The 24767-nt window shown below is 43.6% G+C and overlaps 1 protein-coding gene across 9 annotated transcripts in view; it reads left to right on the top strand.

The window, feature by feature from the left end:
* PCNX3 (pecanex 3) overlaps positions 1–24767 on the top strand; it is a 151690-nt gene that overhangs the window by 1262 nt on the left and 125661 nt on the right. For all 9 annotated transcript variants that reach the window (XM_033953724.1, XM_033953723.1, XM_033953719.1 and 6 more), the window contains exons 2-3: positions 23680–23870; positions 24062–24167. In XM_033953724.1, the coding sequence (XP_033809615.1) occupies positions 23680–23870; positions 24062–24167 (297 nt within the window). The remainder of the gene's footprint in view (positions 1–23679; positions 23871–24061; positions 24168–24767) is intronic.

Below are 24767 nucleotides of genomic sequence, written 5' to 3'. Positions count from 1 at the left end.
GCTTTAGCTGTTTTACATGCTGGTATGAGATTTAATCCTCAACACTGTCCTGCTCAGGGTCTTTTCAGTTGTCTTGTCTGCTTATTAAGGAATATTAAGGAATACTTTCTTTTTCTTGTAGACACTTCTCTTTAACAGTATTCTTGGAAATATAAAGGGAGGTTTTTTTTATATATTGTCATATTGCGTTTAAAAGGTCAGTATTCAGACTTCCTTATCCATTTATTGTTTCATTAAAAATGTTTGAAGGGAGGCATAATGAAATACAACAGTAGCCCTCTTTTCTGTACCCTACCTAACTTAACACAAAACCCTAACTCCCCTCTCTCCATTAAGATAATGTAAAGCTTTTGTAAACAGCCAGGTCTTTAGCTTCTTAAGAAACCTCAGATAACTCTTGCTAGCATGCATTGCACTTCTAGTGGGACTTGATTCCACAAATAATGTCCTGCAAAAGCAGACACCTACACCCAAGTACACTGTAATTGTGTCCTGATGGTACCCTGGTCAGTGGCTGAATTGGAACATTAAAAAAAAAAAATCATCTGTCTCAAATACTGATGACAATTGTTGTCTAGGGCCTTGTAGATTATACATAAATTTTGAAGTCAGTCTAAAATGTCATATGTTATATTTGATGATTGCATTTTGACAGCAGTGCTTTTTTAGTACACAGTGATTGGTGCCTGTAAAATTGGTTTCCTAAACTGATCCTGGGGGGAACCTCCAGTCAGTCTAGTTTTTAGGATATCTACAATGAATATTCATGAGAGTAGTTTGCAATCAATGGAGGAGGTGCATGCAAATTTCCTTCATGATAATCATGGTGGATATCCTGAAACCCTGACTGGCTAGGGGTTTCCCTGGGACAGGTTGAGGAGCCTTGCGGCACAGACAATAGTGAAGCTGGGAGTTGGTAAGGCTGTGAATGCAGTGGAGGCTCCATTAGTATGTGACAAGCACTGCTTCCACTGTAGGGATTGCCGAGTCAATTCTAGACAGTTCCTGTCATGATGGGTATGGTCATAGTCAGCTAGCATTGGCAGTAGTAAGTGTGAGAGTACACAAAGCTCAGGAGCAGCAATTGTTTTAGCTCCTTCATTCCTTAGTGTGCAGGCATTTTCTCCCTCTCCACCCTTGACGTTGAAATCATTAGCTTTGGAGAGGTGAGGGGGCTTTTTAGGAGATGAGTATTTCTGGATCTGTGATTTATAGGGGATTCTTTGGCCTCTGAGCTTATATTCCTCTTTTGCAGAGCATATTTGCTAAGGAAGGCTCAGGGGTCTCCCTAGCTCAAGTTGTGGGTCTTGTAGCTTGGAGGAGCCTGTACAAGCCAAAACTCATGTTCGGATCTCAGAGAAGATTGGGGGACCCAGTCTGCCCTCTTTTACGTAGAACCGAAGCAAGAAAGAATCTTTAGTGTAATTGATAGGGGGCATATATGCTGGATGCAAGAGAATCCAGTTGATATGCTGGAGGAGGAGGTGAGCTTGGCTTATGTGGTAGATACTTCCATGATCTGATTTAGATCCTCGGCCAGAGGTATGGTGGTCATGGTTTTAGCTAGGCATCTGTTGTGATGAATTGGGTAATGGAAAGATATGATCCAGTGTACTCCCTAGAGCCTTTTAGCTGGGTGCGCTGCCTGGCTAATTTAGATGACCGCCTGGCTATCATCTCGGTTGCGAATCCTGCTGCTGCTGCGCTTAAACATTTTTTTAAAAACACCCTCTCACTGGCTTCGGGATTCCCTGGGCTGACTCGGCACAGCCTGAAGAGCCGCTGGAAGTTCAATATTCGACTCCCTCTCAACCTAACTTTTTTACTTACTTTTTTTTAAGCGCCAGCAAGCAACTTGAACCCATGTTCTAGGGTTCTAATGCTAACACTGTGCATGCTGGCTTCCCTTATTCCCCTCCCAAACCATAAGTTATGTCCCGAGGGGGGAAGGGAAGCCAGCACGCACAGTGCTACCTTTAGAGCCCTGGAGCATGGGTTTAATTCGCTACAGGCTAAGGCGGGAGCTAGGGCAAGGAGGGAAGCTTACAACTTGCTGCTCTTGCTTGCTTCGGGCCTTTCTCGTTGCCGGGTCCTGCCTACTTCTGTTTCCGCGAAGCCAGGACCTGCAGCGAGGAAGGTCCGAAGCAAGCAAGAGCAACTAGTTGTAAGCTTCCCTATCTCCCGCCTTAGCCTGTAGCGAATTGTGAATGCTGCACTGTGGCCAATTGGAGGGGGGGAGAAGAGAAATGCTACTGCTGCACCCAATTGGAAGGGGGAAGAGAAATGCTGCTGCACCCAATAGGGAGGGGGAGAAAAATGCTGCTGCACCCAATTGGGGATGGAGAAGGAAGACCAGGGAAGAGAGAGGAGAGGAAAGAGATGCCAAGACCATGGGAGGGAGGGAAAGGAAAGGAGATACCAGACCATGGAGGGGGAGGGAGAGATGTCAGGGCATATGGGGGGGAAGAGACAGATGCCAGACCAGGGGAAAGGAAGGAAGGGAGGAGGGATAGAAAGGAAGGAGAGGAGATGCCAGATAATGGAGGGGGAGATAGAAGGAGAGAGATGCCAGGGCATGGGGGGGAGGGAATGTAAACTAAGGAGACAAATGTCAGACCAGAGGGAAAGGAAGGAAAGGATGTGCCAGAGCAAGGAGGGAGAGATATGAGAGGAGAGAGATACCAGGGCATGGTGGGAGGGAAGGGAAGGAGATAGAGATGCCAGACCATGGGGTGGAGTGGGAAGGAAGGAAGGAAGGAAGGAAAGAAGAAGAGATGCCAGAGCATAGGGGAAGGGGGTGGATAGAGAAACATGGAGAGGGGGTGAAGCTGAAATGAATCATGCACAAAGGAGAGGGCACAGGATATACAGTTTATTGAAGCAACATAAAAAGAGGGAAGATGCTGTATGGAAGAGAGAGAGGGCAGACACTGGATGGAAAGGGCAGAGAGAGGGTGGACAGTAGATGGAAGTGGTGGGTAGAGAGAGAGAGAGGCTGGGTAGAAGGGACAAAGAGAGAGGGCAGATGTTGCATGGAAGGGTGAGAGGACAAATGCTGTATAGAAAGAAGAGAGCGAAGAGAAGATGATTGAAGCAGAAACGACAAAAGGTAGAAAGAAATTTTTTTGTTGCTTTACGTAGAATCAAGTAGTATTGTAATTATATTGATAAAAGTTTATAAATAGGAAATGGAAATAAGGCAAATTTTTTTTGGGACTAAACCCCTTTCCTCAGGTTAGGACAGGATACCATAACAGCAGTATACTGTACTGTCTTGAAGAAAGATTTGGCCTCTGAATGCTAATTGAAAAATGGATTTGTCCAATAAAATGGTATTTTCTTATTTCTCGTCATTTGTTTTACTTCTAATTGTTAATTTGTAAAGTGGTGATTGTTATGTATCAGTTTTTTTTAAAATTTACATCTACTGTCTTTATATTTTGCACAGTATTAGGGGATGTGTCACTGTTTCTGTGGTGTTACATTGTTTGCAGAGTCTGGTTTCTTGGTGTTTCAGTTTAACTTTTGTCTACATATTTCTGTTTTTAGTTTATGATTATTCCATATTGGGCGAGGGTGTTTCTGTGTTCTTTGTGTATGAAAAGGACATAGTTTTCTGTTAGCATTGACTGTAAAAGATCAATTGACTGTGCAAGATCTGGCTTGTTTAGTTTTACAATGCGTGTGTTGGTGTTCTAGTGCTCAGTTCAGTGTTTAAGATGCTGCCTTTTCCTAAGTGCACCCTTGTTGTGTGACTCATGGATTATCACTAAAAATAACTTTTTTATATAGAGGAGGGGGTTGTTAAAAAATGATCAGCACTGGCTATCATATATACTAGATACGCCACTGGATTTAATGACCCTATTCTAACCACCAAATTTTCCCGCCCCACCCCACCCGGCTGGAAAAAATTTCTGGGAAGAACGCTGTGGCCTCCAAAACCCTACTTAGTAGTATTCCATTTAGAGGGAAGCTACCGTTTGATGAGGTCTTGGAAAAATTAGTAAAGAATTTGGAGGGAGTTCAAGCACCAGAGATTACCAGAGGCCAAACCCAGAACTCTTGTCATGTTCACCCACTGGAAGGTCAAAGAGGCTTGCTGTTACTGATGCGGCAAGACAAATTTTTCAATAGTATTATTTTCTTACTCGAGCAAATTCCTTTTATTCTGACAGGAGGGGGGATGCACATGGTCCAAAGGCTACTTTGGCCACCAATGCTATACAGTGATGGTCTGCAAGTTTCCTACTCAACTGAATGTGTAGTGGGGGAGGGGAAGCAATTTTCTGAATTTGTCAAGGAGTGTACACAGATAATGTCTGACCAATGAGTACTGGATTTGGTGAGGAGAGAATACATTTTAGCATTTTCCTATCATCTCGCAATTTGTTTACTCTTGCCATGAGCTAGCCAAAAAAGCAACTGTTAACAACTTTGGAAAGGTTATTGAGTTTAGGAGCAATAGTTTCTCTACAGAGTGAGGTCCAGGATGGTATTCCATTCCAAAGATGGAAGACTCCTTTTGACTCATGCTCGACCTGAAGTGCGTAAACTGGTCATTAAGGATTTTACACATCTGAATGTAGACTCTGTATTCATTGATTGCCATGGTTTGTAAAGGGATTTTTAAAATTTGTTAATATATATTAACTTCCTTGGAACTCATAGAAGCTTACCTTCACATCCCAATCTGGAAAGCACATCAGGCTGTCTGAGGTTTGCAGCTCTGGGTAGCCACAGCTCTACCCTTTGGTTTAGCCACCATTCCTGAAATCTTTTCAAATGAGATGGTGGTGGTGGCGGCTGCATAAAGGAGGAATTCTGGTTCACACAAATCTAAGGATTTGCCTCATTGGGGCCAAGTCCAAGACAAAACATGCAAGCCACATTGCAAGTGATTCAATTGTTGCAGTCGCTGGGATGTATTTGTCAATTTCAAGAAACCTTCTCAGTTTCTACAATATCTAGAATGCAGTTTGACACAGTGAAGGGAAAGGGTTTCCTGCCTGGGCTGAGACTAAAGCTCTAAGCTCAAATCCAGTCTCTTGGCAAAGAAAGTTCAGTGAGCATGGGATTACATGCAGATTTTAGTCTTCATCGTGGTAACCATCAAAGTAGTTCCCTGGGCTCAGGTGCATATGAACACTTGCAGAGTGTTGATTGGCACAATCTCAGTTATGAGAGCCATCTAATGTGAATGCCGCTGGGAGTTAGATATTCAAAATTTCTTGAAAGGCTCAGTTCTAGAATCTTCCAGGTGGATAGTGCTGACAATGTCAGTATCAGGTGGCTCAGGGTTAGTGAGTGGCAATGAAAAAATTGGAAACTCACTGGATTAGATGTATAGTCCTTGGCGAAGACTATGTTATTTAACTTGCATTTTACCTAATTTTTCAAATCATTTTCGTATACAAAAGAGATAATAACAGACCTTTAAATTCTTGAAAGGTTTTAATATACAAACACAGTTTTTCCAGAGATAGGGCAATGGTATAACTGGATGACATGAATTGAGGTTATGGATTGGTAGACTTAGGAGTAATATCAGAAAATACCTTTTCATGAGAGAGTGGTCGATGCCTGGAATGCCCTCCTGGAGGAAGTGGTGGAGATAAACAGTGATAGAATTCTGAAAGGCATGGGATAAACGGAGGATCCCTAATTGAAAAGAGGATGGTATAAAAGCAAAACTTAAATGACCTTATGGATGTTGATATGTTGAGTGATGCTTAGATGATAACTCCAGCTGTGAGAAATTTAGACTACAGTATGTTCTGTGGTCCCCTATATGGTATGACAGATCAAGATGGGCTGGAGTGGGCTTCAACCTCGGCTCCAACAATTGTAATATAAGGTTAGTGCTGGGCAGACTTGTGTCCTAAAGACAGCAAAGAAAGATCAAGTATATGTATTTTTATAATCACATTCATTGTAGGTTTAATCATGAATTGAAAATGAGTGGGACTGTTCGGCAGGCTGGATGAACTATTTAGGTTTTTACCTGTTTATTTATTTATTTTTATTTCTTATATACCGCTATACCGTGAGGTTCAAAGCGGTTTACAATGAAGATAGATTAAAGATACATTAAAATAAAATAAATAAAAATGGTACTTTGGATTTCCCTAGCTGTCCCGAAGGCTCACAATCTAGCTAAAGTACCTGAGAAAATAATTAATAAAAATAAAGTAAATGAAATAAAGTAAATTCCAGTCAGACAATAGGATCTGATGTTAGAAGTTCATAAAGACGATATGCCAAGGAGCGAAAGCTGGTATGCTCCTTGAGCCCTGACGTATGCAGCCAAGCCAACACACAAAATTTCAGCCATGAGGTTTCCCAGGAAGTAGTAATGAGTGCCAAAATACAGGCTAGTCATTTAGATCAGAGTCAATGCAATGCTAAAATGCAGGCATGTCATTTGGATCAGATGACCTCTGCAACAGCCAGACAACCGTCACTATCATCTCGGTGCATCAGCTGCATTAAACGGTCAACTGCCACCATTCTCAGATCCGATATCTAGTATGGTATAGAACCCTGCTGGATCAGGGGAGGGGCGGAGCTGTGCTCTTAAGTCTCTGCCACTGCTTCTGCTGCCTGCCGCTGGTTTCGGTGTGGCCCCGGCGTCTCCTTGTGCTCACCGTTATCCCCTGCTGGATCGGGGGAGGGGCGGAGCTGTGCTCATTAAGTCCCTGCTGCTGATTCTGCTGTAAGCCGCTGGTTTCGGTGCGGCCCCAGCATCTCCTCGTGCTTAACCATTATCCCCAGCTGGATTGGGGGAGGGGCGGAGCTTTGCTCTTAAGTCCCCGCCGCTGCTTCTGCTGCCTGCCGCTCTTTTCGGTGCGGCCCCGGCGTCTCCTTATGCTCATCATTATTCCCTGCTGGATCGGGGGAGGGGCGGAGCTGTGCTCTTAAGTCCCCGCTGCTGCTTCTGCTGCCTGCCTACTATGTTACTAGGTAAATACTTCCTACAGTTTAATATTAGTCTTTTGCATCTGTTAATAAATCTTAGCCCACTCTTCTTCGCTGAACTACTTTAATTCAGATACATTTGTGAGTTTTCATGCATGAACTACTAGTTTCAAGACCTGCCACAGCATGTTATTGGGTTCATCTCGGGTCTTTGATAGGCCAGTCCAAAACTTTTAAATTTTTTTTTCTCCTCAGCCATTCAGATGTAGACTTGCTTTTTTGTTTTGGATCATTGTCTTGTATCACCCAATCATGCTTAAGTTCTAGTGCATAGATATGACTGAACATTCTTAAGAATTTTCTGGTACAATGCAGAATTCATAGTTCCTTTAATAATGGCAAGTTTTCCAGGTTCTACAGCAACAAAGCGTTCCCACACCATCATTTTACCACTGCTGTGTTTGACTGTTGATATGATGATCATGTTGTGGAATGCTGTATTTATTTTATGCCAGACATAATGCGACCTGTGTTACTTAAGCATCAATATGCTGGAACAGACCAGGGGTCCATAAAGTCAAATATCGTGTTTCCAGCAGTGATCAATCCAGGTCACAAGTACTTGACAAAATTCTAAAAAAATAAAACAGATTTTATGCTTCTTATCCCAGAAATAAGCAGTGGATTTTCCCAAGTCCATCTCAATAATGATTTATGGACTTTTCTTTTAGGAACTTTGTCCAAACCTTTCTTAAACTCTGCTAAGATAACTGCTTTTACCACATTCTCTAGGAATTAATTCCAAAGCTTAATTACACAATGATTGAAGAAATATTTTCTCCAGTTTGTTTTACAATTACTGTATATACTCAAATATTAGATGAGATTTTTGTGCCAAAGAAATAGCCCCAAAATGGGGATCTCATCTTATATCTGGTCAGTGCCCACCCCCCCCCCCCCCTTCTGGACTTGTTGCAGGCCTCTGCCGGGCCTGCCATATGACCTGGTGAGATCCCTCCTGTCCTGGCTGACTCTGACAATTTTTTTGCTTACCCCGCGTACCTTTTTAAATCCCTGATGGTCCAGCCGTGTACTGGGCAGGAGTGAGCTTTCTGCACTCCTGCCCCACGCTGAGCCCCTCAATGGCTGCTGTGAGTTCTTGCGGTCGGCATTGAGCTACTCGCTGAATGGTTGCCACCTGTTCTTGTGGGACTCATGAGAACTGGCAGCAGCCATTCAGGGAGTGGCTCAGGCCAGGCAGGAGCACAAAAAGCTTGCTCATGCCAGGTACACTGTTAGGCCATGAGAACTCAAGGCAGCCATTCAGGGAGGGGCTTGGCATAGGGCAGGAGTGCAGAAAGCTCGCTCCTGCCTGGTACACCGCTGGACCACCAGGGATTCAAAAAGGTATGTGGGGAAAGGTAAAAAAATTGTTAAGAGTTGTCCGGGACAGGAGATGGGAGGGATTTGTGAACTCAGTATTTAACTGTATCATAATTTCAGAAAATGTTCCTGGATACTGACCATGAGTCAAGTTTCTCAGTGATGGCTCCAAGCCTTTGGAACTCGTTATCACTTTATCTGAGATCAGAAAACTCTCTCTTAAAGTCTTCAAGTCACAGCTGAAGGCTTATTATTTCAGAAAGGCTTTAGAATAGACGGTGAATCCCTACAGACACTTCCTATCCCTGAATAAACAAAACAAAAACAACTTTATCCCCTTAACCTCTTGTGTTTTTCCTTTGCTTTATTCCTTTGTTTTATTACATCCTTAGGTTATGCTATTTTTAATCTTTTGTTCACCGCATTGAACTTACGGTTATGCGGTTTATAAGTACGATGTTATGTTATATAATTTTCCTTCCCTGAATATCCTTTTGTCCCAGTTTGTTTACAGTATCATTCTTTCCCATTGTTTTTAACTTTAACTGCCTTGATTTGACTACAATTGTTAAGAAATGTGGTATATCAAATAAACTAGCTGTAACTGTATCACTGGACCACCAAGTCATTCGTCAAGCTTGTTGGAGGCCTGCAGGGCATTGGGAGAGAGGGGGGGGGGCAGAGTACGGGGCAGGGAGATGGGACAGGTTGCAGAGCCTGGCAGGGAGGGAGGGGGAATAGGGTAGAGAGCCTGGCAGGGAAGGGAGTGAGGGGGGCTGGGTGCAGAGCCTGGCAGGGCACGGCACATGAATATTAACATACACACGGCTAATATTCGGGTCAACTTTTTTCCTCCTTTTTTGGAGAAAAGGGTTCCTCAACATATATTCGGATCGTCTTATATTAGAGTATATACAGTGGTACTTCGTAAATTCACTGTGTGCCCCCTAGTCATCGTGTTTTTGGAAAGAGTAAACAAACAATTCATGTTGACTCATAGTTTTAGAGACTTGTATCATATCTCCTCTTAGCTTTCTCTTCTCCAAGCTGAAGAGCCTTAGCTTCTTTATTCTTTCCTCATGGGGAAGTCATCCTATCTCCTTTATCAATTTTGTTACCCTTCTCTGTATCTTTTCTAATTCTGCTTTCTCTTTACAGATGCAGTGACCAGTATTGCACACAATATGAGTATTAGAGGTGCAATCACACCATAGAGCAATACAAAGTCATTATACTCTTTTTGATCTCTTATTCCCTTCCTAATAAATCCTAGCACTTATAGCTACTGCTCACTGACCAGAGGATTTTAGCCTTTCAATGATAATGCTTAAATCCTTTTTCCTGGGCAGTTATTTCTAAGGTAGACTCTTGCATCATGTAGCTGTAGTTTGGGTTCCTCTTTCCTACATGCATCATTTTGCACTTGCTCACTTTAAATGTTTCAAGTTTCAAGTTTATTAGGATTTTATATACCGCCTATCAAGGTTATCTAAGCGGTTTTTACAATCAGGTACTCAAGCATTTTCCCTGCCGTTTGGATGCCCAGTCTCGTAAGATCATCTTGTGATTTAACATGTCTGAATAATTTTGTGTCATCAGTAAATTTGATCACCTTGCTTGTTGTTTCTGTTTTCAGATCATGTATAAATGTGTTAAAAAGCAGCATCCTAACACAGATCCCTAGCATGCTGTGTGTTCAGCCTGACTGTGGGTAACCTATCAAATAGGTGAAAGTTTGGGTTTACACCTTTTGGTTTCAAGTTGAGCCTCTAAAACAGCCCTTGAAGGGGGTGAAACATGGTCATGTTGGGGTTTTAGAAAGCGTTATATGTATTTTAAAATATTTTTCAATAAGTTATATACAAGTTTTTATTTTATTGGTCTGCTTTGTTTCGGGGGTTTTTCTGTACTTTGTCAAATGTCTTCTGAAAATCCAGATAAACAATATTGACTTGCTCAGCTTTATCTGCATGCTTAGTTACCCTTTCAAAGAAATGTAGTAGAATGGTGAGGCAAAATGTCCCTTGGCTGAAATCTTGTGACTGTACCATTAATCTATGCCTATGTATATTCTTTAGGACTACATTTTAATGAAACGTTTTAATCATGAGACTGGAGCGTAACCAGCAGTCTATTTGAGATGGACTGGGGTGCATGCTTTTCCTCTCTTTCCCCCCCCCCATGTTAGGAATCATATCTTTTGCTGGTGGAGATGCCAAAGCCCTGCTAGCTGAAGAAATCCACTTCCCAAGCCATCCCCTTCCTCAGCAGTGAGGAAGTCAATGATGTGCCTCCATCTGCCAATGTCAGCATTCTCTGAACCACGATTAATGAGCAATTTAGTAATTTTGTTGTTTATAATGGCCGCGTTAGCTTTTAGCACACGCTAAAATGGCTAGCACGCCTTAGTAAAAGGACCCCTAAGTAAATAAAAACATATTTAACAGGCATCAAAAATGTGTATATGAAACTGAATTTAAAATTAAAGGTAGCAAATCAGATCCCAGTTGTCATGCTTGATAAGACAACAGCTGACCCACAAATCCTCTGTGCAACATGTTCCTTATAGAAGAAAAGGCAAAAAGAGCAGAAGACCATGTAGGGCAGCCAGGCACCACAAAAAAAGAAATGATCAGCAAGATAAGCAGAAGTTTGACCATTCTGACTTTTGTACAAAAAAAAAATCCAAATTTAAACTGAACTCTAACTTCCAGGGGGATCCAGTGAAGCATACGATAATAGGGTGTTAACATGATCATGTTTTCTTAAATCGAACATCAAGTGAATTGCCGTATTTTGGACAATACAGAGACAGCACAATTGCTTTTGCGAACTTGTAAGATGCACTACATTACAATAATCCAACAGGCTTAAAAGTAAAGATTGCATTAATAATTGAAAGGAAGCCCATCAAAGTAGGTGTAGGTAAAATGGAGTTTCCACAACATTACGAACCCTTTACGCACCACAGCATCAACCTGCGCAGTAGTTTCTACTTTGCTACGCTCCTATGAATCCCATTTTTGTCCAGTCTCTTTCTTATTGTGGAGTCATGAACACTGATTTTTAATGAGTCTAGAGAGGTCTGCAGTTCTTTAGATGTTATTCTGGGATGTTTTATGACTTCCCAGATGAGTTGTCATTGCACCCTTGGAATAATTTGGCAAATTAGCCACTTCTGGAAAATTCACCACTGTTTCAATTTTATTCTCCTTTTAGAGATAATGGCTTACTGGGGTTCGGTAGAGTCCTAGAGTGTTAGAAATGTCTTTGTAACCCTTTCCAGACTGAGATATTTCATCAGCTTTTTTTCTCATTTTTGTTCTGGAATTTTATTTGATTGTGGCATAGGGCAGTGTTTTTCAACCTTTTTACACCCACGGACCGGCAGAAATAAAATAATTATTTTGTGGACCGGCAAACTACTAAGACTGAAATAAAATCCCCACACAATTCTGCCCCGTCTCTGCAAGCTCAGTCCCCGCAAACCATCTGATCCCATCCGCACAAGCCTCAGTTAAGATTTTATATTGAATGTATTCCAGTACCTCCCCTCTTTCCCCCATCTTAATTCAGCAGATACCTTCCATCACCCTCCATTCCTTATTCAGGATCTTCTCCTTGTCTCCCTATTCCCCCTTCACCATGTCCAGCATATCCCCTCTGTCTCCCTACTCCTTCTACCGATGTCAAACATCTTACTTCTGTCTTCATACTCCACCCTCCTGTTCAGCATTTTCCATGTCTCTACCCCCTGCAAGATCCAGCATCTGTCTTTGTGTCCCTATTCTTCCAATTAACAACTAGTTCCAATATCTATCCTCCCCCAAGGGAATCCATCATCTCCCTTCTGTCACACCAATACCCCCTCCTGGGTCTACCATCCCCTTCCCACAACACCTATATCACATTTTTCTCTCTCCTCATAATCCAGCATCTCTTATTTCCTCCCTTGGCTGCTGGCCCTGATCCACTCTTCCAGCACTCGATTGCTATCAGCCCTGCCTTCGACCCTGGTCCTGCTAAACTTGGCAGCAATAACAAAGACAAAACCTACCCTACCTTCAATTGTGGTCCCGCTAAATCAGATGGCTAGAATGAAGACAGAAGCCGCGGGACCTTTCTTCTTGCCTGCATTGTTATTCGCTACAAGTTCTGCCGGTCTCAATCCTGCCCCTCAAAAACAGGAAGTCACTTCAGAGGGGGCGGGATCAAGATCGGCAGAGCCTATAGCGATGCAGGCAAGAGGAAAAGTTCCGTGGCTTCTGTCTTTCTTTTCGCCATACGTTTTTGTAGCAGTACCGCAGCTGATCCTAAAGTTGGCCCTAGAAGGGAAAGGGGAACAGATGCCCGACAGGAAATTTAATTTGTAGATCTCGCCGGCCCTGTGTGGACCGGCAGAAATTTTCTGTGGACCGGCACTGGTCCGCGGACAGGTGGTTGAAGAACAGTAGCATAGGATTTTTGTAGAAACTTTGTGGTAGCTATTTCACTCTCATGGTAAGGAATAATAGATACTGAAGTTTTTAACAGGGCTGGTTGCAATGAAGCCTGGCTGTGTTCAATCAACTGAGTCTCTTGGATTCGGTCAATTGGTTGATGGATTATTAAAGGGGCAGTTAATTTTTCACATGGGTGATAAGTGTTGAATAACTTTTGTTCCTTAAATCAGTTGTTCCCAACCCTGTCCTGGAGGACATCCAGGCCAGTCGGGTTTTCAAGCTAGCCCTAATAAATATGCATGAGAGAGATTTGCATATAATGGAAGTGATAGGCATGCAAATCTGCTCCAGGCTGGGTGGCTGTATGGTGGTTTTTCCAGGAGAGCCTGGACTGCTTTCCTCCCCCTGTTTGCATATACAAGGTCTGGTAGTGGTTGAAGTCTCTGGCCGGTTCGTTGGGCTCGAGAGGCAGTTTAAAAAGACAAGCAGTCCAGATTCCAGGCTTGTTGAGCAAAAGTTCTCCCTGTAAGCTGTCTGCAGCTTACAGCACATAGCATTGCACAGTGAGTAACAGGCTGACAACATGGAAACAAAATCTGGGGGGGGGAGAGGGGGAGTTGGGTTGGGTGCTGGGGTTAGTCAGGTTCCATTTATTCACTCAAACCAGAGCCCCATATGGAAAATAATACAATACTCTACAACAGTACAAGGCCTTAATCACATACATATGGAATGCAATGAAAATGAGTATTCCTTTTGCCCAATTTTTAAGATATAGGCGCATCTGTAACACCACAGCAGAGTTCCGTCATCAATCTGCCATTTTACAGGAGAAATTTATTGATAGGGGATATCCGGCCCCCGTTGTCGCTCGAGCTAGGAAGAGAGCCCTGTACAATCATAGGAAGTCTTTATTGGAATATCGTGAAAAACATTCTACACAGAATATGGTTCCGTTTGTTTCTACTTTTAACCATTTGTCTAGATGTATGCAGCGGGTGATTCGCTGACATTTGAACATTTTACAGATACATCCAAATTTACAACATCTTAAGATTTTGTTTTCCTATGGGCGTAATCGGAATTTGAGTGACTTTTTGAGTCCTAATGTTTTGAGACTAATACCATCTGATGCCAATGTAGTTACAGTATCTGGGCACAGAAGATGCGGTCACTGTTCCGTGTGCCTTTTCCTGATTGAATCAGACGTGTTTCAACATCCTAAGACTGGTTATGTTTACAGGCTGTGGGGTTTTACTTCATGTTCCACAGAGGGGGTGATATATGTGCTTATGTGCTCCTGTTTGAAAATCTATGTTGGACATACTTACCGCCAGTTCAAGGCGAGACTCATTGAACATAGATCTTGTTGGAATACTCGGCGTCTGGAGGAACCATTGGTTATGCATTGCTTGGAGGCTCATCATGATTTTGTAACATTGCGATGCATTGTGATTGAACATATTACATTTCCTATTCGACGCGGGAATTGGAGACGGCTCCTGTGGCAGAAGGAGCAAAGATGGATTTATTTGATACAATCTGTCCAACCTGAGGGATTAAATGCCCAGATTGAGTGGTCTGCCTTTTTTTGAGTTTGAGTGTTTTTCATTGGTGGATGCACTGTTAGAGGCGGAGCCTGTGAGGTTTTTCAGTGAGCTGCTGGGGAGTCTTCCTGCGCCAGTATTGATTGATGAAGTGGTGAGAGAGCTTGAGGAGCACGGTGGTCTGGAATATCTTGTTGTGAAGCAACGGAACCATCACCCCTGACGCAGTGACACGACGTGAAATGGAGGGTTCCTTGTTGGGTGCAGTGGCTGCCCGGCTTGGTTGTTATATCCAGTAGCAGCTAAGTGTTTTTTCCCTTGCTTCAGTGATGATGTTATAACCGGACCATAGTGCCTTTTGCTGTATTTTCCCACCGAGTTTTATCTCTACGAGGTGTGCTGTTTAATACTACTCTGCAGGCTACTACAGTTGCTTTTTTCTTTGTTTACATATTTTTTTGGCGTTCATGCAGGAATAGTTTTGAAGGAGTGGAATTTTTTGGCCAAATGAAGCTGAACTGAGGCCTTTTTCTCCACTTCTTTTTCTTTTTTTCTCCTTGTTATGGGTGTGTGAATGACATATGTATGTGATTAAGGCTTTGTAGTGTTGTAGAGTATTGTATTATTTTCCATATGGGGCTCTGGTTTGAGTGAATAAGTGGTATATTCTGGCCCTTATCCTTTAGTAAAGTATGTTAGTCAGGTTCCCCCATCTCTACAATCCCTAGTTTTTGGATCCTCGTGTAGCTCCCTTGGGCCGTTTTTGGCACTAAAATCGCTGTTGCGACAGCCATCTTGAATTTCCCAGTTTGAAAATAAAAAGCCTCTCTGCCTCAAAACACCTTGATTTTGCTTAAAAACAGGTGTGATTCTTCATCTCTAGGGGGGCCGGATCCAGATCTGGTGGAGGCCCTTGATCTCGGAGAGGACCTGACTGTGCACAGGCTGTTTAAGCCTTCAGCGCTTTTGGAGGTGATCACGGTATCCCTCCAAGAATTAAAGATAGAGACTCTGCAGTCCTTTGCTCCACAGTGCTTGCTTATGAGCAGCACAAAAGCACAGATCACCTGTTTTCCCTCTCAGCATGACATTACAAAAATGCTCATGGACCATTGGGAGGTCCTGAAGGGGCAAAGCTCTATCCAATGGAGTCTGTATTTAACCAGCTGTTTGTTCCACTGAAAGTGGTCCAGGTTACCAAGTGTACCTCCCTTCCCTGTAAAGGTGACATGGTATTAAAAGATGCCCAGGATCATATGCTGGATTTTGTTCATAAGAAACTCTGTAGGCCGTGGCCTCAGGTTTAAAAGCTGCATTGGCATCTTTTATCACCCGGGCTTGCTACTCCAAGTTGTGCTGTGATCTGGAGGCAATTGCCAGGAGCAATCACCAGTTTCTAATGTCTGGAGTGGATTATGTAGCTGATGCTCTGTATGATCTTTTCAGAGTCGTGAGCAAAATGTCTTCCTAATTCCATTTCCACCTGCAGGATGCTATGGATCAGATAATGGGCGGGGGATTCCTCCTCCAAAGTGACCTTGAGTAAATTACCATTTAAAGGATTTTTACTCTTTGAAAAAGGTCTGGATGATCTTATGGCCAGTGTGCAGGATCGCAAGCTAAAGTATTTACCAGACAGCAGACCTTGAGCCCCTAGGGCAGGGGTGAACTCAATCACATTAAGGGGCCGAAATCCAAAACACAGGCTAAGTCGCGGGCCAGACCCCGCCCATCTCCGCCCCAGATCCCTCCTCCATAATAATACTAGTTATAGCACCATTTTTTCCATTCATTTTTCATATATACACACACACAATATGATCTTATTAACACATAATGGTTAACCACAAAATTAAACTACACAAAGCACACCTATGCTTCTCAACATTCATTCCTACCAGAACACAGATAACCCCTATGCAAATACGGGGTCAAAAACTAAAAGTATTAATATATAAAAAAGAAACCCTAAGATTCAAGACTCTGCATGTAGTACAACCCCCAGAGAAAAAAGAAACAAATGTATGTCTTCCTGAGCAGTGCAAAAGATAGACAGCAGATTAAAATTCTCAAAATCGACACAATTCAAACACTATCTTGAAATAAAACCATTCCCCCCTACCTTTGTTGTCTCCCTCCCTCCATGCTGTGCCTTCCTCCGGCAGGTGTCTAACCTTCTGGCTGACTCCAACCTGGCCGTTTTATGTGGCCCGCGGACTGATTCCCCCCCCCCCCGGTGTTATCTTGTGGCCGGCTCCCTCTTCCTCACAGCCATAGTGTGCACGAAGCCACGTGCAGCAGCTCCTTGTGCGTCCTGCGCCTGAACCAGAAGCCTTCTCTCTGACGTCAGCCTATTGGAGAGTGCGGGTGGAGATCACTACAGACCGCTGGATGCAGGACATTATACAGGAGGGGTACAAGCTCAAGTTATTTTGTCCCCTCTCGGACCTTTTTTGGGACTCTCCGGCTGGAAAAAGCAGTCAAAGTCCAAGCAACAGTGCAAAGGCTGCTGGATCTGGAAGCCATAGAGCCCATACCAGAGGAAGACTTGGTCTCTGGCAGATACTCCCCCGGGCACAGAGGGCAGTACACTAGATAAGTTTGTATGAAGGGTCTTCCAGGGCTCCATGCTCATGAGCAAAATACTAAATCACACCATCTATATGTCCTTTTACATGAAGTCCTTTGTCCAGAGAATGTCCACTTATGGCAAGTACATACCCTCTAAACATCTTCCAGCTTATCGGCATCTGAAGCATGACCTCCTGAAAACCAAAAAATATATGGTACACTCTATATATGATGCCTTTGATGTAACCTTCTTTTTCCCCACGTGCATGACCTTACATTTCCCTACGTTGAAGCTCATTTGCCATTTTTCGGCCCACTTTTCCAGCTGCGTTAGATCCTTTTGGAGATCTTCGCAGTCTTCCCTCGTTTGAACTATACAGCAGGGCTCAAACGAGGGAAGACTGCGAAGATCTCCAAAAGGATCTAACGCAGCTGGAAAAGTGGGCCGAAAAATGGCAAATGAGCTTCAACGTAGGGAAATGTAAGGTCATGCACGTGGGGAAAAAGAACCCGATGTTCACTTACAAAATGGGGGGAACACCACTAGGTGTCAGTAACCTGGAGAGAGACCTGGGAGTGATGGTAGACGCAACACTGAAGGCATCGGCGCAGTGCGCCACGGCCTCAAGGAAAGCTAACAGAATGTTGGGTATCATTAAGAAGGGTATCACGACCAGGACGAGGGAAGTCATCATGCCGCTGTATCGTGCAATGGTGCGGCCGCATCTGGAGTACTGTGTCCAGTACTGGTCGCCGCACCTCAAGAAGGACATGGCGATACTAGAGGGAGTACAGAGAAGAGCGACTAAACTGATAAAGGGAATGGAAAATCTCCCATATACCGACAGATTAAAACAGCTAGGACTTTTCTCCCTGGAAAAGCGGAGACTTAGAGGAGACATGATAGAAACCTTCAAGATCCTGAAAGGCATAGAAAAAGTAGACAGGGACAGATTTTTCAAATTAAGGGGCACCACAAGTACAAGGGGGCACTCGGAGAAACTGAAAGGGGACAGGTTTAGAACAAACGCTAGGAAGTTCTTCTTCACTCAGAGGGTGGTGGATACATGGAACGCGCTTCCAGAGGCTGTGGTAGACAGGAACACATTAAATGGTTTCAAAGAAGGTTTGGATAGATTCCTGGAAGAAAAAGGGATTGAAGGGTACAGATAGATATATACCACTGCTCAGGCAATGGGCTTGATGGGCCACCGCGGGAGCGGACCGCTGAGCAGGATGGACCTCTGGTCTGCCTCAGCGGAGGCAACTTCTTATGTTCTTATGTTCTTAACCTGTTGCACCTCAGTGGTGTTCATTGCTATGTGCAGGCATGCTTGGCTTAGAATCTCCAGTCTGTATGCCAGTGTTCAAGACTGTCTTTCCACCATACCCTGTATAGATAATGACTTGTTTGGTGATCGTATAGAGGAGGCAACTCAAAACATCAAAAGACAATATTGACTGTATGACCACTTTGTCCTCCTTGAAAGATTAATAATCTCAGCAGCCTAAGTGAGTTTCAAGCTCCTACAGGCGTTCCTCATACTATTCCAGAAATAAACACCATTGACCTCCTTTGTCTACATGAACATCTATCCAGAGACATTAGAGGCAATGGAAGACTTCTGCACCTACTCAACCTGAGCAGCAGCTGTCATTTTGACTCCCTCTGGTGTAGCTTAGCCGGTGTATCTCAGCCCTCACCTCAGACTCTTCCAATAAGAGGCAGCACTGAACCTTCCATTACCAACAGCGCTGGACCTTCATAACCTCAGATCAGTGGGTCATTCAAGTGGTGAGTCAGGGCTTATGCCCTTCATCTGCAGAAGAAATCACCACACCACCCTCCAAGAGAGTCTTTTTTCAACTCCCATCAGAGAGGCCTTCGTCACCAGGAACTCTCAGCTCTCATCCAGCTCAATGCATTAGAAAAAGTTTCATTGCAAGAGAGGGGTGAGGGGTTCTAGTCAAGGTACTTCCTTATCTTGAAAAAGACTGGAGGAATTTGCTCAATTCTAGACCTCTGAGTATGCAAGAAGTATCTGGTGAAAGAGAAGTTTTGGATGTTCTCTCTGGGAACCCTAATGCCCCTTTTAGAAAAGAACGACTGACTCTGCTCTCTAGATCTCAAAGAGGTGTACACACAAATATTTCTGTTCTCCCTGCTAACAGACAATATCTTCGCTTTTGTCTGGGAACATGCCACTTCCAGTACAATGTGCTCTCATTTGGACTGGCATCAGAGTGTTCAACAAATGCTTGGTGGTGGTGGTGGCAGTGATACTTCGCTCATACAGTTTCCATATTTTTCCTTACTTGAATGACTGATCAAAGCTTCCATGCTCCAACAGACTCAACAGACTTTCCAGGCAACCATTCAACTTCTCAAACTCCTGGGATTTGCAGTCAGTAATCTCAAATCCCACCTGGTGCCCACTCAAACTTTGGAGTTTATTGGGGTTTTTCTGGACACAAACTAGATGTGTGTTTTCCTCCCTCAACAGAGATTCACCACACTACTTCAGCTCTGTTAGGGAGTCTCTTCTCGTCGCCACCTGATGGCATGTCACATGTTACGACTCCTTGGCCACATGGCCTCCACACTATATGTGATCCCATTTGTCTGTCTTCACCTAAGGCATCCATGTGGGCATTATCCTCCCAGTGGTCTCAAGCAACTGGTCTACTATCCCAGTGTTTGTCAGTGACCTAGCAGCTGAGAAACTCACTTCTGTGGTGGATGTCTCCAATCAATCTCTCCAGAGGTTTCCTGTTTCAAATACCACCTCATCAAAAGATTTTGACAACAGATGCTTCCATGTTAGGATGGGGAGCTCACTTAGATAGCCTCCACACTCAGGGCTTTTGGAGTCCTACAGAGACATGTCTTCACATCAATCTCCTGGAGCTACGAGCAATTTGCAATGCCCTGTCCACATTCCAAGATGTCTCCTCAATCTGGTAGTACTGGTTTGAACAGACAACCATGTAGACATGTATAATGTGAACAAGCAGGGTGGCACTGGATCTCGCCGCCTCTGCCAAGAGGCCATCCAAATCTGGTCCTGGGCCATTGCTCACAACATTTTCCTGAAAGCAGTGTACCTAGCAGGAAAACAGAATGTATTAACTGACAAGTTTGAGCAGAATTCTACAACCTCATGAGTGGTCGTTCAAACACCTCCATTTTGCAACAGATCTTCGTAATTTGGGGGACCCCTGAAATGGACCTACTTGCTTCCCCCTAAAATCACAAGCTCCTTCTTTTCTGCTCCAGGCTTCATACTTCCACTCACCTGGAAATGAATGCTTTTCTACTCAACTCACTTCCTCCAATTCCTCTAATCAGGAAAACTACTCAAGCTTCGCCAGGAACCAGCCACCATGATACTCATAGCATCTCAGTGGCCACGTCAACCTTGGTTCCTTCTCGTCCTGCAATTGAACAAATGGGACAAAATCACTCTGTAAATTTTTCCAACACTGCTGACACAGAACGAGGGCTCTCTACAGCATCCCAATCTACATTCTTTAGCTCTCACAGGAGGGCATCTCTCTCCTAACCAGAAGATACTCTTTTGCTGTCTGCACCAGTGTCAACTATCATTGAAGCATCTAGGAAGCCTTCCACATGGTGCTGCTACTGCTTTAAGTGGACTTGCTTTTTATTGGTGGTTTAGTGTCGACTCTCTGGATCCAGTGACCTGTCCTCTTCCTTCTATGTTGGATTATCTCCTACACTTCTCTAATTCTGGACTAAAATCTAGTTCAGTGCAACTTCATCATAGTGCTATAAGTATTTTTCATATACCATTAGGCAACAAGCCCTTATCATCCTCTGATTTCAAGATTCATGAAAGGCCTTTACAATACCAAACCACCTCTGAAATCTCCTCTAGCAACTTGGGTCCTTAATGTGGTGCTTTCCACATTCATAAAGCTTTCATTTGAACCACTGTCAATTTCATCTCTTGGAAAGTGGTCTTCCTCATTGCTCTCACATCAGCACACCGAGTCAGTGAATTCCAGGCACTAGTAGCAGATCCATGTTGTACTACATTTTATCCTGACAAGGTAGTTCTTCAAACTCATTCAAAATTCCTCTCAAAAGTTGTTTTGGAGTTTCATCTCAACCAGTCTATCGATGTTCTGGTATTTTTTCCAAAGCCACATGCTCACCCTAGTGAGGAAGTGCTTCATACATTGGACTGCAAACATGCTCTAGCTTGTTGCTTGGATAGAACCAAGCTTCACAGAACTTCTACTCAGCTGTTCCTATCATTTGACCCAAACAAGCTCAGAACCTCTGTAACCAAGAAAAAATCTCCACATGGATTGCGGACTGTATCTCATTCTGCTATGCTCGGACTGGTCTGACGCTAGAGGGTCATGTTACTGCACATAAGGTGCAAGCAGTGGTAACTTCAATAGCCCATCTATGATTGACTTCTATTGAGAACATCTGTAAGTTCATACATTCACAATTCACTATTGTTTGGAAAATCTTTCCTGACAGGATAGTCAGTTCGTCCACAAAGTTCTCCAAAATTTAATCTCCAACTAGAAGCCAAGTTGCCCTCCATCCCTCTTTGTTAGCTGGAAAGTCTCTACATGTGAAAATATGCTATCTGCTTGTCCAGGGACAGCAGGCAGCTATTCTCACAACCCATCCAAATCCCTTCTTGGGTTCTTAGCTTTGTTACTGAACTGATGGCCCTTTGAGCAGGCAGCAGATGAGAAGGCACCCGTGCATGAGCGATACGGGCATTCTTTTTATTTCGTAAAGTGACAGTTCACTTTAGAAGGTCTGAGCTGTGTTCTGTGGATGATGTCACCCACATGTGAGAATATCTGCCTGCTGTCTCTGGATAACACCTGTTACAGGAAAGTAACTGTGTTATATTGTGATGATCATGATAATTTCCACAGGTAGAAGCTGCATAGTACTCTATTACTGCAGTAAAAGTAATAATGATCACAGTTTAACTGTGGGGATGGAGATAGTTAATGCAGTAATACTGCATAATCTTCAGCATGCTGATTTGGAAGAACAGCTATTTAATGGGGAGAGTGTGGCGCAGTGGCTAAAGCTTGTAGCCTCAGCACCCTGAGGTGGGTTCAAACCCACGCTGCTCCTTGTGACCCTGGGCAAGTTACCTAATCCCCCCCTCCCCCATTGCCTCAAGTACATTAGATAGATTGTGAGCCCACCAGGACAGACAGGGAAAAATGCTTGAGTACCTGAATAAATTCATGTAAACTGTTCTGAGCTCCCTTGGGAGAACGGTATAGAAAATTGAATAAATAAATAATGAACTTGGAAACTTATGGTAGAATGTATACTCATTTTGATAGAGTAAGAAAATTGCAAGCCAATTTACTCTAGGCCAAGCCAAGTATCTTTTAGCCAATCTAGCAACTAGAATGTCATCTGAAAGGACATTTTCACTCACTGGCCTTACCATAAGCAATCAAAGGGACTTGGAAAAATCCACTGCCTATTTTTAGGATAAGCAGCATAAAATCTGCTTTATTCTTATGGGATCTTGCCAGGTCCTTGTGACCTGCATTGGCCACTTTTGGGGAAAAAAAATACTGGGCTTGATGGCCTTTTTGGTCTGTCCCAATAAGGCGTTTATGTTCTTATGTTCTGAAATGGTCGATGGACTTTAAAAAATGATGAACTGTACGAGGTATAATTCAGTATTTTTATTGATGTTTAAATAGCTTGACGAAAAACAATCTGTATGAGGCTTATTTTTTATATTTTAAATTAGTGGGGATGGAATGGGGACAGGGAACACTTCATGGGGTTCATAGACAGTAACGCGGAAGACAAAGGCGCGCGCCGACAACTGAGCGCAAGACGGAGGCGCGCGCCGAAGAAAAAGACTGTTTTTAGGGGCTGCGACGGGGGTTTTGTTGGGGAGCCCCCCCACTTTACTTAATACAGATCGCGGCGGCGTTGTGGGGGGTTTGGGGGGTTGTAACCCCCCACATTTTAGTGAAAACATAACTTTTTCCCTAAAAACAGGGAAAAAGTTAAGTTTTCAGTAAAATGTGGGGGGTTACAACCCCCCCAACGCGGCGCGATTTGTATAAAGTAAAGTGGGGGGGTTCCCCCACACACACCCCCGTCGTAGCCCCTAAAAACAGTCTTTTTCTTTGGCATGCGCCTCCACGCTGCGCTCAGTTGTCTGCTCGCGCCATTGTCCCAGCGCGCTTTTGACCTGACACCCTTCATGGGGATGGGTGGGATGAGTAGAGGGCTACTTTTCATTACCATATCACACTCTTCAGTGCTGTTTATAGAGCAAGCCTCAGAAGGTGGTGTTCTTTGTCTCCATCTGCTGGCTGATAATCATAACCCACTGGTTTTGAACTGGTCTGGTAGGACTCAAGGAAAGAAAATTGGCTGATAAAAACTAAATTTTTTTCATGTTCAACATCTAGATTATTCAACTAAGATAGGGCTTTTGGAGTTGTTTTTGGTTAGGTGTTTACATTATATAAGAATTGCCATACTGGGACAGACCGAAGGTCCTTGAAGCCCAGCATCCTGTTTCCAACAGTGGCCAAACCAGAATCAGAAAACATGATGCAGCAGCCTGCTTCTGTTATCTGCAGTCATTGCCTCAGAGTTGGATATTTTCATGATCCTTTTGGACATTTTATCTAATTTTTCATCTTATTATACCGAATCATCCCTGTGATAGCTCCATTTCAAGTTTGATTGGTTTTCTGTTTCTGTTTTAGGTTTTTGACCATAAAGTTTGAGAAAACCACCTTAATTTTGTGATATGCTTCTAACTTCTCAGGTGCTGATGCCACGGATGCTGATTGCAGGCATTTATTGTGCAGTAGTGGCAGGCTTCTTTGCCACCATCAAGACAGTGAATTATCGCCTGCATGCTATGTTTGACCAAGGTGAAATGGTGGAGAGGAGCTCCTCATTGGGGGATGGAAAGATGGAGGATGGAGCTATGGCAGAGGATAGCAATCTGGGCAGGTGAGCTTTAGAGATTCTGCAGCATTGAAGGACTTTTTCATGGAGTGTCAAATGCAATCTACATCTGTGTGAGCAGTTGTGACAAGGTTTGACCTGATATAGCTTTGCAAAAAAAAAAAAAAAATCTGTTTAATATGTCACTACACCTGCTGCCAAAGCTTCTGTTTCTGTATTTTTCTTTTTTGTAACAGGAATCCTGGAGGGGGAGTTGAAATGACAGTGTTTCGGAAGGTTAGTTCCACTCCCCCAGTGCGCTGCAGCTCACAGCATTCTGTGTTTGGCTTTAACCAAGTGACAGTAAGTATTTCTTGGACACCCACTGCTGCCACCCCTTCCCTAAAACAATGTTCCAGTGCAATAGGTATGTCATTCTAGACAAGCAGGTTATCTCCCCATGGCTGCGAGCCATCTGCAGAAGGAATCCTATTTTTTTCTGTGTCCCTCCTAATTCACTGTGAACTCTACTGCCACCTGCACTTTTCCCTTCTGCTCCTGAGCTGGAAGGAGTGTTTCTGTTCTGCTCTCTCCTTTTATTATTTTATTTGGCGTTTATGACCTTTATTTGGTGTTTTCTCTGCTTGGAGCTTTCACCTTGGTTATAGCTCTGCCTCTATAGAGAAGAAGTAGACTCTGGTCTGCAGTTATCAGGCCAATCCCTGGTGGTATCTGTTAGCCAGCCTGCATAAGTCTTTTTGGAGCTTGAGGCTATCCCTGCATTTATTTTTCACCTACTGAATTTAAGGGGTTTGAGAGCAGCCTGTGGAGGCTCAGCAGTGTCTTATAGGGTGTCCGGCTGCATTTCTCCCCCCTCCCCTCTCCTCCCCAATTCTGTAAGCTCGTCCGTTGGTTCACAGAGGTACGGTCAAGCTCCGTGCCTAGTTGGCAGCCTGAAGATAA

The sequence above is a fragment of the Geotrypetes seraphini genome, chromosome 8, assembly GCF_902459505.1.
Source record: "Geotrypetes seraphini chromosome 8, aGeoSer1.1, whole genome shotgun sequence".
NCBI lineage: Eukaryota > Metazoa > Chordata > Amphibia > Gymnophiona > Dermophiidae > Geotrypetes > Geotrypetes seraphini.
This window is presented reverse-complemented; position numbering and strand designations above follow the sequence as displayed.